The following is a 16,626-nucleotide window of genomic DNA, read 5'->3' as shown; positions in this document are numbered from 1 at the left end:
GGTTCAGTGAGAGATAGCCTACCTCAAAGACTAGGGTCAAGTACACCTGCTTGCACGTGTAAACACAGACAAATATACCCACCTTACACAAACATTATAAAACCAGCCTGTGGAGGGGGTGGGGAGTTGGCCCAAGGGCTAGGGCCATAGCATGCTCCTCTAGGGGACCTGGGTTTGATTCCCAGTGGTCACATGGTGTATAGTTAATGCTTTCAATGGTGAATGCACTCTTTCATCAAATACTGTTTTGTCTCTTTGAGACAGGGTCTGAGTCTCACTCTGTAGCCCAGGCTGGCCTAGAACTCTCTATGTAGCCCATGGTAGCTTCAAACTCATGACAGTCCTCCTGCCTCAACTCCCAGAGTGCTGGGATATTTCAGGCATGAGCCACCAGTCTGGCTCATTCGCTGAATCTTAGCTGTTTTGAGAGGCGTGGCGGACGGTATCCATCCTACAGGCCACCCACCTCCTTGTTGCTAGAGCCTCGGCTGGTTTGAGTGTGTACCTGGGCTTCTCAGTACTTAGAGTCGGCTCTGTAGAGGTACGTTAGTGTCTAAGCAAGGAGCTGATTGAGACCGCTGTTCAACATTATTGTAATTCTGCATCTGGTCTGATGTTCTGTTTATATTCCCGAATTACCTTTGTAGGTGACTGTCCTGGAAGCCAAAGACCGAATCGGAGGCCGTGTCTGGGATGACAAGTCCTTTAAAGGCGTGGTAGTAGGAAGAGGACCCCAGATTGTCAATGGCTGTATTAATAACCCAGTAGCACTGATGTGTGAGCAAGTGAGTATCTTGAAAACTTGTAGACAAGGAAAATAAAACTTATCTGTGTTTGCATAGAGTGTTAATAAGGAGCTGGGGGTGTGGCCCCGCGTGTAAAGCACCTGCTAGCATGCGTGAGGTCCTGAGTGTTAGGGTTGGAGTGGGGTCTATTAAGCTTCCAGCATGGACAGTAAACATAACTTCCTTCATACTCTCTTGCAAAGTAAGTAAGAATGGTTATAAGTATGCCTTTCCCGTTAGGCATTTAAAAGCCCTTCCCAAGATCTTTCATTTTTAACTGTGGGTCATTCATAGGTTACTTAGTCGGTTTATAATGAAGCCCAGTGTTGGTAGATGTAGCAGGTGACGATGTGGGATTCTTAGGTAAGTTTGTCTTTCATACTAGTCAGTTCCTTAGTGTAGGCAGGCCCCAAATACTACACAAGGTAATGTACACGTGACACTGGGGCATAAGTAATACTTTGAAAGTACGGTATTTCTCTGAAAGGCAGTCACCTAGCATCCTGTCTTGTTGTCTTGCCAACCTGGTAGGTCACAGGTGATTATTTTCCCCCCTAAAGGTTCCGGCTTTTCTGAGCATGTATGTTCATTTGCATGAAGTTCTGAAGTAGAGGCAGAATGTTCAGTAAGGACGGGCAGCCCACAGCACCAGAAGCATGAGCTTAAAGCTTAAGAGTGTATGGCTGGAAGCTGTTGTCACCTTACCTCTTTCCTACTGCTCCGCTTGGCTGTCACCCCCAGCAGGCATAGCAAGCCTTGGTTTTGAGTTAGAGTGGTCACGAGAGCGCCGTGTAACTTCAGCTTAGAGTTGTAGGTGTTTTTCCCCAGGAAAGACTCACCCTGTTCTTCTTGTTGTTTTGAAGCTTGGCATCCGCATGCATAAGTTGGGAGAGAGATGTGACTTAATTCAGGAAGGTGGACGGATAACTGACCCCACTATTGACAAGCGCATGGATTTTCATTTTAATGCCCTCTTGGATGTTGTCTCTGAGTGGAGGAAGGATAAGACTCTGCTCCAAGATGTCCCTTTAGGAGGTATGGGGAGTACGGTGGTGTGATGCTTTCCCCGGAGTGTCTGCAAGAGGGCCGCTCCTTACGTGCATCCCTCTGGCTGAACTCTGCAGATTTTCTCAGTGCCTTCCCGGGGTCTGTCGCTGCTGGCATGTGCATGCACTGGCTGGGGCACACACACACACACATGCACACACACACATGCACACACACACACACACACACACACACACACACACACACACACCTTACTTTGAGTAGTGCATTGTTTAACTAAATTGTCTAAACATTTACTTTACACACACACACACACACACACACCCTTTACTTTGATTAGTGCATTGTTTAACTAAATTATCTAAACATTTACTTTTCAATCTCCCAGAGAAACTTACTTTTATGGAAACCTGTGGTAAGCCCTCCTTGTATATGGTCATTAGCCCCATACATACTTTCTGAAGGTCTCTGCATATCAGGATTTCTTTCTTTTCTTTGGCTTCAGTTGTAGTAGGTTAAGTTTTGGGGTTTTTTTTTGTTTGTTTGTTTGTTTTTTAGTGTAATTTTGATTAATGTGTATTAAAATAAGCATATAAAGTCAGAACTTTGACTGTGGTCCTTGAGTGGGCACTCACAACACTCAAGCACTTAGCTCCTTCCGGTGACCTATTTCCACAAAGATCCCTGCTGGGACGCTCTGCGCTGCCTCTTAAGTTTCTGTTTATATGCAATCTGAACTTTTGTGATCTGCATTTTTTATTTGTAGTTCTTGGAGGCAGAGTATTTTTTTTTGAAGTGTGAATGTTTGAACTCTCTAGTATGTTCATTTCTTTACCCATGTATTATTTTGACAAACGTGTTCCGGGTTCTTCAGTCGATAACGTGCTTCGTTTCAGTAGTGGGTGTTTAAAGTCTCATTGCATTGCTGTGGTATACTTTGGGGAAAGCGGCTTAGCAACAAAGGGCTTATTTAGCTTAGGTTACAGGTTATCACCGCAGGAAAGTCACCTCACGTCCACAGCCAGATGCATGCACGCTACCTGCTCACCTTGGCTTCCCTACTTGAATAACACTCCGGCGACCAAAACCCAGTGATGGCGTTGCCCACGTTCAGGCTTTGTCTTCCCACATCAAAGCAACTGAGACAGTCCCTCACAGAGCATCCTGACAGACGTCATCTCAGAATCACATCCAGGCCCAGGAAATGCTACTTTGTGTCAAGTTGACAGTTAAAATGAACGTGCACACAGGCGTGTTTCCTCCCTTCTCTGACCCCTCTGAGAGACCCGACCCTATCATTGAAAGTATGGCAGACAGAGCCTGACAGAATTCCCAGAGGTGCCTCCAGGCAGCGGCCCACTGGAATGTGTAGTGTGGACCAATTGATCAACCTCTTGGAATTGAAACTGTTAGGCTGACCTGAGAATTCTCCAAATTTTACTTTTTTTCTTTGGAGACAGAGACTCGCTGTCTAGTCCAGGCTAGCCTTGAACTTGGAATCCTCCTGCCTCAGACTCCAGAGTGCTGGGATTTGAGGTGAGCATCATCATCCTCAGCTCTCTTCTTGGTGTTCATAGCTATATGATAGACACTGGCTGGGTTCTCTTTGTTTTTGTTTTTCTTAGCTACTCACTTGCTGATGCAGCTTTTTCTCTTGGCCTTGCTTTTTAAAAAGTTTAAGGAGACCCAAGAATAATTTCTAAGTAATCGTTTAAGCTTAATTTATTTTAAAATTTTGCCAATGTATACGTATGTCTGTATGAAGTTATGGTTGTGTTCTACCTGTCAGCATGTCAGTTGTGTACAATTTCAGTACATAGCTGGTGTGTGTGTGTGTGTGTGTGTGTGCACGTGTGTGTGTGTGTGCGCGCGCGCGTGTGTGTGCGTGCATGTGTGTGCGCGTGCGGGAGTGTGTGTGCTTGGGGCTAGAGGTCATTTCAGAAGGGATATGCACTAAAGCTTTAAAATATCACTTATACAGACAATTCTAGCCCCTCCTAGACTGCTGGGCTGTAACAGCGGTGAGTCTCTCCTTTCCAAACAGTGACAGGAATGTAGCTGCTGTCAGCAGGAGTGGGCCACTTCAGAGACATGGGGCTGAAACCTGGTGCAAACCCAGGGTCCCTGGGGATCTCAGTATTACAAAGTAGTGTAAGAACTAGACCATTTTAGTGAGAATTCGGAGTTGGCAAAGAAACAAAAGGTGAGCTGGTCTAAAAGGTGTGGAGGCTGAGTCGGGATGTGGAGTTCCAGCCCCCTTCCCCCCTTAACACCCCACCAGGCTATATAGAATTAATAAATAACTTGTGTCAGAAACCCAGGGTTCAGTCTGGAGCTTAGGAGATCACTTGTCTACCCAGCTTCAAGACACTGAGTCCATTTTCCAGCTCTGAAAACAGATCAACAGAACAGCCGCTCAGTGCTGTGTCAAGTCAGAGCTGCCCAGCAGCCATAGACACCCGGAGTCCGGGACGGATGTGGGTGATTGTTGTCGCTAATCAGGAGCCACATGTGCTAAGATGCTTGGAATTAGGCGTAAAGCAGGGCCCTTGGACACCTAATGTGCACCACGGTTACTGCCTAGTTGAGACAATCAGAACAAAGGCTCAGGAATTCCGTAGCAATGGGTGCCGAGGTTGAGAGTGGGAAAGATTACACGGTCTACAAAACAAATAGAAAGATGAAAGCTGAGCCAGTATGGAAGCACACGCCTGTAATCCAGCACTTGGGAGGCTGAGGCAGCAGCCGGCTAGCACTAGATCGTACGGCAGGGCACCGGAGGGTGTATTTAGTGTATTTAAATTGCTGGAGAAGCAAGTACCGTGTGGGTAAAATTTATCCTGAAAGGATCACGAGCTGTGTGGCCAAGCCTCAGAGTGGGCAAGTCCTACTTGCTCCTCGGGTGAGGCTGCCAGGTGCCTGCCCAGCTCAGCTTTTAGAACTTAATTGTTGCGACAGGAAATCATTATTGGTATTGAGATGGCTGACCCAGGCGGAGGTCCACAAAAGAGAATGCAGCCTAACTAACAGACTTCTGTAGTTGCAGGAACTTCCGGGCCATGGCAGTCAGCAGAAAAGGAATGGCAGTCCTGTGTGTGCTTGTGGAGACACTTCTCCACTTCATGAACAGAGGGCAAACAGTTAGCTAAACAGGAACTCCACAAGTCCTAAGTTATAGCTTCCTCTGTAGCTTTTACCATCAAGATAGGCGTCCACGAGCTGAGGACTCCCTGGCCCCATCAGGAGTTTATTACGTATTACTTACTCCCGAGTTTGCTTGAGAAGACTGGAAGTTTTGGGCTCTGTTGGGGGGAAAAGCAGGATCAAAGGATTGGACAGGAGTTTGCTTCTCTGCTGACCTTTCTGCTCTGATCCGTTCCCACCACAGAAAAGATAGAGGAGATCTACCGAGCCTTCGTGAAGGAGTCTGGCATCCAGTTCAGTGAGCTGGAGGGACAGGTGCTGCAGTTCCACCTGAGTAACCTGGAGTATGCGTGTGGCAGCAGCCTGCACCAGGTGAGCCAGTGGGGCCCGAGATGTCATGCAGCTGGGGAGCTGGCTCGTTCAGGGAAGTCCTAACGCACAAGCATGAGTTTCTGAGTTCGGATCCCCGGCACCCATGAGAACGTGCGACGTGGTGGTGTGTACTGTGTGTACTGGTGCTCTCAGTGCTGAAGAGGCAGTCAGGAGGATCTGTGAGGGCCACTGAGCGGTAGCCAGCTGGTGAGCGCTAGGTCCAGGGAGAGACCTTGTCTCAAAACTAAGGCAGCGAGGCAGCTGGAGGTACCCAGTGTCTCCCCTGGCCTCTACATCTGTGCACTCACAAGGGAATGCTTCTAACTAAGTGTGTGTTGTATGCATAAATATGGAACTTAGACTGTTTGGGACCAAGACAGAAAGGTTCTGTTGCCCAGAACTTTGATAACCGTGGCTTCACCGTATTATTAATTCCATAGTTTGTTTTTTTTTTTTTTCCTTTTAATTCTGAGTTTGTCCCTTGTCTGTTTCTGTGTGTGTGCACATACAGTCGCTGGAGTCACCACATACATGTACTTACTGGTCAACAAACAGCTTTCCAGAGCGGGTCCTCTGCTTTCACTGTATGCTCTTATGATCAAATTCAGGTCATGTCCTATGCAGCAAACACTTCCACTCACAGAGCCATCTTCCTGGCCCTGTGCTTGTAGCCCAGGCTGACCTTGAACTTGCTTTGTGGCTCCAACTCCTCCTGCCACCACCTCCCATGCTGCTGGGGTCACAGGTACACACCACACCTGGATGGTGGCTTTTAATTTGGTTTTAAAGCTAAGTACTTGCTCTGTAGCCCAAGCTGGTCCTGAACTCAAGCTCCTCATTCTCAACCTCCCAGGTGACAGGTTGACAGGGTGACAGGTGTGTACCACCTCACCGGTGGCCTGTGAGGACGCTCGGTCCATAAGATCAAGAAGGGAGAGCTGCTGGACTGGGTCAGAGAAAGGAGCCAATAATCTCTTCCCTTGTTGGTCCCTCCTCAGCCCTATCCTGTCCTGTGCAGTGGCTTTGGGAGTCATTTTAGTGGAGCCATGTTGCTAAAAACTCTGCTCCAAGAAACCAGAGCAACGCGGCCTGGCGGTCCTGTCCTGTATTAAGTGTCACGCTTCCCTAACTCATCTAAGCAGCTGTGAGTCTAGCACCCTTCTGCCCGCCTAGAAGAGGTGTGGATGTCAAGGGCAGCCCTGCCTCATTGCCACTCTGCATTACAATTTGACTTGAACCCTTTTCCCCAACTGTGCTGGGTCTTGGCCTCTGCCCACCTCCTGCCCTTGTTGAAGAGAAGAAGTTGGTGTGTTTTCCTATGGAGCTGGTCAAGTGCAGCTTGATCTCTATAAAATTTGCCTTTTCTCGGAGTCGCTGATGTATAAAATAAACTTTAAAAAAAAATGGGGTTGGGGATTTAGCTCAGTGGTAGAGCGCTTGCCTAGGAAGCGCAAGGCCCTGGGTTCGGTCCCCAGCTCCGGAAAAAAAAAAGAACCAAAAAAAAAAAGGAGTGGTACCTATGCTTAGACTGTTTAACCCTTCCTCCCCCCACACATGTCATGTGTGTACATGTGCATGTATAGGACAGAGGGCAATCTCAGACACCGTTCCTCAGGTGCTATTCACTGTTACTTATCTTGAAATGGTCTTATTCCGTGGCCTACGCTTGCCTGGAATTTAGGGCAATGCCTCAGTTTTCCAGGTGTCGAATTCCAGAGGCCATGGGCCACATGTCTGTCTAGACCGTCTGTGTGTCACATAGTTCCTTCCCCAGACAGTGGTGTCCACTGAGCTTCCTTGGTGGCTTCTCCCCCGCCTGAAGCCTCTTCTGGTGTCCTCAGGGGCAGTGTTAGGACTTACATCGTGGCTTCCAAATGCCTCGTGTTGTTTCCCAGGTGTCTGCTCGCTCCTGGGATCACAATGAATTCTTCGCCCAGTTTGCTGGTGACCATACCCTCCTAACTCCAGGCTACTCCACGATCGTTGAGAAACTGGCTGAAGGGCTAGACATTAGACTCAAGTCTCCAGTGAGTACGGATGGCTGGGGGACACCAGTTTGTTTGGGGAGGCCGTAGTTTTGGGCATGTGGTTCTTAGGACATAGGTGTTTGTTTGGACAGTCGGCCAGTATCTCCCAACACTTTGAGGGTACAGCTGCAGTCTTAGAAGCACAGCATCCACCCGGTTAATTAGCGCCTGAGGTCTGGATGCCCCGAGCAGCCTGGGGACAGTTGGCTAATACACTGTTCAAGGAGCTCACAACCTCTGAGGTCCTAATCTGATACTTCTGTCCTTCATCCCAGTGGGCTTACGGTGGCATCTTACGGCCATACAGAGGACTCGTCTGTCTTTGTGCTGTAATAAAGGATACTCCGTTATCCTGACAGGTTGATAAGCTTTGTGTCCAGCTGTCACCACACGACAGTGGTACATGCCCAGCACTCTGGTCCTCATAGCCTCAGAGGTGCACATGCGGACCATGGGCGTAGAAAAGGTTCAGGCCGGGGGCTGGAGAGATGGCTCAGCGGTTAAGAGCACTGACTGCGCTTCCAGAGGTCCTGAGTTCAATTTTCAGCAACCACATGGTGGCTCACAACCATCTGTAAAGAGATCTGATCCCCTCTTCTGGTGTGTCTGAAGACAGCTACAGTGTACTTAAAATAAATGAATAAATCTTAAAAAAAGAAAAAAAGAAAAGGTTCAGGCCCTCACGCTGTTTCAAAATGTTTTTCTTGAACAGGTGCAGAGCATAGATTACACTGGAGATGAAGTGCAGGTGACCACGACAGATGGCGTGGTGCATTCCGCACAAAAGGTAGGTGCTAGGCCCCTGCTGTGGTGGAGCCCTGTGCTGCCGAGGGCCTGTGGGCAAGCTTCACCCTTGGCGTTTGCTGAGAGACTTGCTGGTTTCCGGTGAAGCAGGTCCGCTCAGCAGTCGAGTGTTGCTCGTAAAGCTGAACCAGTCAAGCACCGTCTAAGCATACGAAGTACTTGAAGATGAGTAGACAGGACAGTTTAGAGTTGAGCTGAATCCCACCTTCTGATCCTGAGATCCTGAAAGGCAGGTAGATTCCCCTCCTTCCCTCTCCCCACAGAGCACGTCTGCCACTAAGGTTTTCCCAACTAGTTGTACACACGCCTGGGAAGTGTGGCCCGCCTGGCTTTGCCTCACTGCTGCTGAACAGTAAGATGAGACACAGCACTTACCCTTGACGGCTTGGTTATGATGTGGCCTCGTGGATCCCTCCTCCGCCCTCCCCGCTGTACCCATAGGTCCTTGTTTTGTAGGGTTGGCTGGCCTTAACCATCTAAGTGCTAGTATTATGGGCCTGTGCTGCTACACCCAGTCTTTTTTTTTTTTTTTTTTTTTTTTCCGGTTCTTTTTTTTCGGAGCTGGGGACCGAACCCAGGGCCTTGCGCTTCCTAGGCAAGCACTCTGCCACTGAGCTAAATCTCCAACCCCGCTACACCCAGTCTTAAAGAGTTCAGTTTGACCCTTTGAACCACTTGGAACCCCTTGAGGCAAAGTGTGGATTTGCAGTTACAACCCTAATACCTTGTGATGTGTTTTGTCAGTTGTAGAGCATAGCATGGCCTCCTAGTTCTAAGTACTTCTCTGAATCTGAGATTTCCTTTACATCCCTGGTGACAGGGATGGTGTTGAGAATGTCAGAATAAGCTCTGGTGACAATGGCCCTCCCTCCCTCCCTCCCTCCCTGTCTGTGTTCATTTTTGGTGGACAGGATCTCACCATATATCTGATTGACCTAGAACTTGTTATGTAGTCCAGGCTGGCATGATCATCGTGTCTCCATCTCTGGAGTGCTGGCAACACAAGTGTCTCTGCCACGTGGCCGGGCATTTCCATATGTAGCCCTGCTTTTCAGGGAGTCTGCTGCCCTCCTGACCCAGTTCTCACCCGCCACCAGGGGGTCTGAATGTGCATTCCCGTGTAGACTCTACGTCCACGTGTGTAGGAACAGCCTGTGTGGTCCCACACAGATCACAGGCCACAGAGTGGGGTGTGACGAGTGTGGGTAGTTTCCACATCTGCTATTTGTTACTTGTTCATTGTTTCCCACAGGTATTAGTCACCGTGCCATTGGCCATGCTACAGAGAGGTGCCATCCAGTTTAACCCACCGTTGTCAGAGAAAAAGATGAAGGCCATCAACAGCTTGGGGGCAGGCATCATTGAAAAGGTGACCCAGTTTCCCCTTAGCCTCAGAATCCCGAGACCAGTGCTGGCTGATAGTTTTGTTTGGATAATAACCTGTTGTGCAACTAGGCTAATAGGGGAGCCAGAAGGGTGAACTGTATGTGTATGAGTTGTCAAATACCCAGTTCAGCCCCTTATAGAGGGGGAAAACGACATTAAGAAAGAGTTCGGCCCTATTTTAAAAACTTTCTGATGTAATTTGGATAAAAAAGGCCAGCTAAATTCCACTTTGACTTTAGGAGCTCCTATCAGTTCTCTCTAACCCTCACATAGGATCTCCTGTACTCTAGACTGCTTTCAGACTATAAAGCCTCGGGGTAGATTTGAAGCCCCCATTTTCCTGCCTCTACGTGTCCAGTGCTGAGATTCTCAGTCTGCCTACCATGCCCAGCAGGGGAATGAACCTGCTTATCTGAGTTTGGCTTTACTAAAGTGGTTCTCAGTTGGTTCTGCTTCTATGCCTGTCCTGACTCCCTCCATCCCAGGGAGTCCAGTGTTTGGATTTTTGGTTTTAATTTTTTTTTTCCCCCATCCTCTTTGGTCTCCTTTAGCAATGCCACAGATACTGAACAGCCTCTTGAGTGGCATGTAGCGTATGGGTAAGCAAGCAGCTCGGAGGACTAGGTGGGGAGAACGGACGGTTTTGAACCTAGTGGAATTGTTTCTGAGTGGACACACTAGGTTGCACTTAGATGGCCGTGACTGATGAGTGTACTCAGCCATTTCTCTGCTTGCTTTCCAGATCGCCTTGCAGTTTCCATATAGATTTTGGGACAGTAAAGTTCAAGGTGCTGACTTTTTTGGCCACGTTCCTCCCAGTGCCAGCCAACGAGGGCTCTTCGCTGTGTTCTATGACATGGGCCCCCAGGTAACCTGTGGTATGGTTTGGATCCCCTGCTTGGAGGTTAGGGCTGCCGTTATGTGTCATGCTCAGGAGATTGGAAGTTGTAGAGATCCCTGGAGTGTAGGGAAGGTGCCCTGACAGGGACATTTCCCGTGGAGGAGCCCCAGTCCTTGTCCAGCTTTCTCAGAGGTACCAGTTCTGTCCTGGGGTACGACTCGGTGCTTGTGAGAGCTTATTTCAGGTTGAAAGTGAACTACTCAGGTAAGCTCAGCAGGAGTGGACCAGACTTGTTAACTGTTGTCTCTCCTGAGCTAGAAGGCTGGATACAGTAGGTCCCGGTGAGGACTGGTTGCGGGGAGCTGTGTGAGAGAGGTTGAGGACAGCCCTGGGAGTAGAAAGCTGTGTGAATGCCCTGCAACTGTGCTGCCAACACAAGAACATGGCCGCCGCTTCCTCCTCCTCCTCACTCTGGGGACACGTCTTAAGGGGGTTTCGTGTGGAAGCTATGGGAAGGTTTAATTATTCCTGCAGACTTTCTCAACCTTTCTGTTGCTTCTCAAAACTTCATCATTAGCCAAGGGAACCTTGGATTTGTCATGCTACTTCGTGAGTGTTTCCTCCTTTCCAGAAGGGGGTGGGAGAGTGTGTTGGGGGTGAGCAGTGTGCGTGAGGAGACTTGATGGGGGCAAGTGAAGACAAAGGGACAATGGAATGTCGTGGAGTTAGCGTAGGAGAATGCGGCCGGTCTAGGGAGCTGAGTGTTTACAGCAGGTGTCCTGTGCTTTTCCCCCTGTGCGCTGGCCAAAGCAGCAGAGTGTACTGATGTCGGTGATCACAGGGGAGGCAGTGGCATCCCTCAGGACCATGGATGACAAGCAGGTGCTGCAGCAGTGCCTGGGCGTCCTTCGGGAGCTGTTCAAGGAGCAGGTGAGGAGAGCCCTCCTGAAAGCCAGGAAGTGCGTAGTGTGGATGTGATCTGAGCAGGTGGGGCTGGAAGCCATCAGCGCTAAGGGAACACAGAGGGATCAAGGCAGGAAGCCACACCGCTTTTCCTGGAAGTTTCCCTTTCTCCCCACGACTGCCCGATTTTGTATCAGGGCTGCCCCAGCAAGAGTGCGTGCTGAGACTTAGTTCTGCCAACCCAAGGGGCCCAGCAGTTGGCCTCTGTGGGCTCCTGTTGTAGCCGCTCTTGGGAGCCTCAGACGCCTTCCCCTTCTGTTTTCTAAGACAGATGCAGGTCCCACTAAAGACTCAAGTCTCCAGTCCCATTCTGATGGCTTAGGACTTGAATGTCAGTCTTTGGACGGCTTTGTCTCCTCCTCTCTTCCCCCTCTTCCCTCCTCGGATCATTTACACTTATTCTCCTTCCCTAAGACTAAAAGGCCATGTTTTTAATCACTCCTGTGCTTTTCCAAGCCATTTTAACAGCTTTGACTACAACAGCCTTTTAAGAAGCATCTATGTATATAAATGAGCTTGTGCTGTGCACACCAGAGGACAACTTCCTTCTACTCAGTTCTAGAGATCACTTAGGTCATCAGGCTTTGGCAGAAGTGCCCGTCCGCGCTGAGCTTTCTCACCCGGCAGTCAACACTCCTTTTAAAGAGGGCCGCTTTCTAAAAATTTCTAGTGCACCACATACACAAGTCTCTCCTACAAGGGGCTCAAACAAGTACCTGATTTTCTGTTCTTTAGAGATGTGGAAGTAGCCTTGCCCTGTCTTTTAAGAGTAGAAATAGAAGCAAAGTAATTTGAAAGCTAAACCTATTTCAAGGCTGATTCAGCTGTCGGCCAGCTCTCTGTAAAGAGGATCTAACTAGGCAGTTTCATCAACTTGGGTTTTTACCCGGACTGATTTTTTTTTTTAGTTGTTTGGAACTATTGTTTATAGGGAAGTATTTCTCATGTTAAAACTTGCCAGAGGCCTACAGACAAAATGAAGTTTAATGACTAAAATATATCCTTTTATTGTGGTCTTGTGGAAAACTTCTGAAAATTCCAAACTACAACATTGTGATAGACCACTCTTCCTGTCTGCTCCGGGCCAGATTCCGCTCTACCTTTTCACATGAGCCAGGTCATGGGGACCAGCAGCCATTGGTAGTGAGTTACTGTACAGAATGTGAAGAGGGGGAAGGGACGAATGTACTTTCTGCTCAGGAAGCTACCACAGTGAGCACAGGCCTACAAGGGCAAGATGTTTGTTTCTAATTGGGTTGTGGGTTATCCAAATTCCTCTTTAACAATTTGTTTGTTTGCACATAAAGGAGATCCCAGATCCCACAAAGTATTTTGTCACACGGTGGAACACAGAGCCATGGATCCAGATGGCCTATAGCTTTGTGAAGACCTTCGGAAGTGGCGAGGCCTATGACATTATTGCTGAAGAAATACAAGGAACTGTTTACTTTGCTGGTGAGGTACGTATCTTGGCACAAAGTCCAATTCCACGTTTATTTATAGTTAAAATGGTATCAGCTGTCTTAAAACCCAAATCAGGTTTGCTGAAAGGCATTGTGACAGTAAATGGCAGAGCCCTCTCCATTTGTGAGCCTGCTTTATACTCTTAATAGCAACAACTTTTAAGTGACTGGCTTCCTGTGCACAGATCTTTCTTGTAGACTTCTCTTCCTGTACTATATTTATATTGACATTGTATGATTTAATATTAGATTCAGCTTGCTTTATTGTAAAAGTATAGCCCGTTTAATCTCTCTTCACCATTTTTGATTTATTCTGTAAACAGCTTTCTGCTTGCGTGTACACCTTCACTAGAAGAGGGGCACCACTGTAGACGGTTGTGAGCCACCATGTGATTGCTGAGAACTGAACTCAGGATCTCCGGAAGAGCAGTGCTCTTAACCTGAGCCATCTCCCCAGCCCCTCTGCACCATTCTTTTAATGCAACTATTATACTAGTTGGTATCCGTGCTCTTAAAAGACCAGTTCCCTCCCGCTCTGTAGTCCAGGCTGGATTTTAACAATCCTGCCTGACTCTGGAAAGAGATCACAAGTATGAATCAATACTTTGTTATGTTTTGGACTATACTGTACAATGTAATGTTTATCCGTAGCTGGTGTCTGTCTCCCTTACCCTTCAGTCATCTTCAGTTCATAGTTCAGATCTCCCCTTCTTAGCTGGCCTATTAATCTGAAACCCTGGAGTCTTTGCACTGCTGCTCACTGACATGAGATTACAGTAGAATCTAATGCTGACTTAATAGCCTTTCAGTCCCAGAATTTACTTCTCATCACTCTCTCCCACATTTTATTCTTTTTAGTCCTCCTTTAGCTGTTTTTCTTGTTTCTATTCTGCCTGAGAGATGTTTGGTAACCTTCCCATTCTGAAATGAGCGTTTTCTTGGTTTGTTTTTGCCATCCCATTCTGACTTCGCCCTTGTCTGATTGGTTACTTAGACCTTTGAAAAGTTTTGTTTTCCTTGCTGGTTGAAGCAGTGTTGAAGTCTTTTGACAGCTCTAGCAGGACAGCACTGCATGGGAACCTTTGCTGTTGTAGTAGGGCTTCTGAAGCATTCTAGATGGGAGAAAGCTCATTGATAATTATGAATACTTTTTATTTAACATGACACCTAATATTTTTGTTGGGGATATAGGCATATTTGAGGGGTGTGTGCCAGAGCTCAACTTCAAGTGCCAGTCCCTTGGAGTTTGCCCACCTTGTTTTTGAGACAGGGTTTCATATGCCTGGAGTTTACAAAGTAGACTAGGCTAGCTGGGCAGAAAACATTCTGGGGACCCATCTTCCTAGAATTAGGTACATGTGGGTGCCACTATACCAAGCTGCATTGAGTCCTGAGAATCAAGTACAGTTCTTCATGCTTATGAATTACTTTATCAATGAGAGGGGGGGAGCAGCATTTGTTACCTGGACCCAAGCTCTTTTCTGTGGCTGCTTCCCCTACTCAAGCCTTGGGGATTCCCCAAGGAATGGCAGCACTGGTCTGCCATTAGCTTCCATCCTCTATTCCAACATCACCGAAGCTGTTTCACGTCTATACCCGCAGTCATATTACATACATTAGAATTTGGGACTACAAGTTGTTTACCAGAAAGTTCGGTTGTGTCGTCTGTGACTTTTTACAAAAGTACATCTTAAAGAACCAGCTGTGCGAGTGGGGTGTAGTGGTCGTGTATTTACCGTCTGCTTGCTTTTAGAAATGGCAGACTTGGGTAGTGATTCTGTCGCTCTTCTATACCCTTCTGAGGCTTATGTGGTACACTTCCTCCCCACCGGTTCTAGACCGTATTCGTGAATACTACAGTTCTTGGCATGTTGTAGAAGGAACTTTGGTAAGCACAGCAAAAAGCAGAGACTCAAAGGCTACACATAAGTCTTTTTTTCAGGTGGACTAGAAAAAAAGTCCTTTACATAACCTTTTCATGTCATCTAAATGCTTTATACACAATCTGATAGATTCTTTTTCCTTCCCACAGGCAACAAACAGGCATTTCCCACAAACTGTTACTGGAGCATATTTGAGTGGTGTTCGAGAAGCGAGCAAGATCGCAGCCTTTTAAAAAGAACTTGTACAGACCTAATGTTCTGTATCCCAAATGGAAGTTTGAAACATAAGTTAAACGTAACTTTTGCAAGAGAGGGACTCTGTATAGTAAAACTGAAATGTTTCTGTGGTGATAGGAAAATGTAAACCCATTGCACTCTTCTGCAATCATTGACCCTCAAAACCCTTCTAGGCACTTATGTTGTATTTTCCATATGTCCAAATAGTGCTAAGTCCTGTGGGTTTCAGAAGGAGGCACAGTATATGATTAAGACCTTGGCTCTGGTTGGGGTTTCCCTCAGACTGGACATTCTGGTTGGCAGATTACTTTTCATAGAACGTGAAAGCAAATAACCCAGCAGGAGTCACTAGCAAACTTAGAAAGCCATGTGCTCTTCTGTGACAGTTTATCAGTACCTTTACCAATGAGCCTTAATATTTTTACAGTTCCAATCTGGGGCTGTCCTTAAAATTTACAATTCTTTTGTGATACAGCGATTTGAATTTTGGCATGATGCTTCTAGGCTATTTTATACTACATAGCTTTTTTTTCATTGGGTATTCGAAACTCAGATTCAGATATATTTTGATATTTAGACCTGTGCACACTCGTCAGCAACCCAAGACTCAATCCCTTAATAGTGAATACACGTGTGCACACATGCTCAGTGGATGCTTTCACACTACAAAACCATTTCTGAGTGGGTAGCACACTTGAAATTTAGCAAAAATCTTGTCAGAATTGAAAACCCTTCTTTATTTTTAAAGTGACTTTTACAGCGTCTAATATTTTACATAGTTGTAAGTTTCCCATAGGCAGGTCCACTGGAAAACTGCACAGAATCTCGATCATTTTGGTACAAAGCACGTTACTTTATAAACCATATGATAAAGTCTGAACACGGCAAAAGTGATTCTTTCACTAAAGACTTTCATAAACATGGTGTCAGGGTCTTTAGGATGCCTATTCTGCCAAGAAACTTCAGTTGATAGACTAGAAATATACTTTTGTTTTAAAAAGTCTTTGAACAATTCTTCTTTGAATTATATTGGTCTGCTTTTAAAAGGGAGCTACAAAGGACTTTACAGCCACCTTTTGAAATATTAGGTATTTCTGACATTGAAAATTAGCTTAACAAAAGATCTTATGCAAAGAATGTACAGTGCAGTGTGCTTTAGACAGTCACGACACTCTCCTGTCACAGTAATACAAAGGCAGCGACTGCATAGGTAAGGTCATTATTCACTGTACTTAGGGTTCTGTTGAGACTCATTGGTACTGATAAGGGAAGAATTCTGCTTTCAGTGTAAGTAAATGTTTAAGCATGTGTGAGGTGATGAACGGCTCAGTCTAAGTTATTTAGTTTCTAGGCACTTGTGCTTTGTTCCATGCTCCTTTCAAGTATAAATATTTAATTTTCTCCAATTGAGTGACATTCTTAGTTTCGTGTTTTGTTCTAGAGGAACTATGGTACTTTGAGTTGTTTTCCAATCTCTAAGATTTTTGTTAATGAGCAGAAGTATACTTTAACTACATATCATGAAGAATTGGTTATGCCAAACTGCTAAATAAGTAGACTCTTGCAAATACCCTTAATAAATGGTCATAGCATCAATATGTCAACCTCGTTTCCAGTCCTTTAACCGTTTGTCATAAGCATTTAAGTGGCCAACATACTATAAACTAATTGTGTCAAAAATGGTTATTGTCGTGGGCTAGATAGATTAGGGGA

General features: G+C 46.5%; 1 protein-coding gene across 3 annotated transcripts in view; it reads left to right on the top strand.

Moving 5' to 3' along the window:
- The window catches only part of Kdm1b (lysine demethylase 1B), a 40,910-nt gene extending 24,389 nt beyond the window's left edge, over window positions 1-16,521 (top strand). The window contains exons 12-21 of one of the 3 annotated variants that reach the window (NM_001107343.1): window positions 648-785; window positions 1,649-1,820; window positions 5,182-5,309; window positions 7,205-7,336; window positions 8,049-8,123; window positions 9,393-9,509; window positions 10,269-10,394; window positions 11,181-11,297; window positions 12,638-12,790; window positions 14,826-16,521. In NM_001107343.1, coding sequence (NP_001100813.1) covers window positions 648-785; window positions 1,649-1,820; window positions 5,182-5,309; window positions 7,205-7,336; window positions 8,049-8,123; window positions 9,393-9,509; window positions 10,269-10,394; window positions 11,181-11,297; window positions 12,638-12,790; window positions 14,826-14,909 — 1,242 coding nt within the window. In that variant the 3' untranslated portion in view covers window positions 14,910-16,521. Of the gene's footprint in view, window positions 1-647; window positions 786-1,648; window positions 1,821-5,181; window positions 5,310-7,204; window positions 7,337-8,048; window positions 8,124-9,392; window positions 9,510-10,268; window positions 10,395-11,180; window positions 11,298-12,637; window positions 12,791-14,825 lie in introns of those variants that run through there. The other 2 variants (XM_063276373.1, XR_005495273.2) reach the window with 2 other exon arrangements.
- Window positions 16,522-16,626: the final 105 nt, after the last annotated feature.

The sequence above is a fragment of the Rattus norvegicus genome, chromosome 17, assembly GCF_036323735.1.
Source record: "Rattus norvegicus strain BN/NHsdMcwi chromosome 17, GRCr8, whole genome shotgun sequence".
NCBI lineage: Eukaryota > Metazoa > Chordata > Mammalia > Rodentia > Muridae > Rattus > Rattus norvegicus.
Note: the sequence above shows the minus strand (reverse complement) of the source record. Positions and strands in the feature narration are given on the sequence as shown.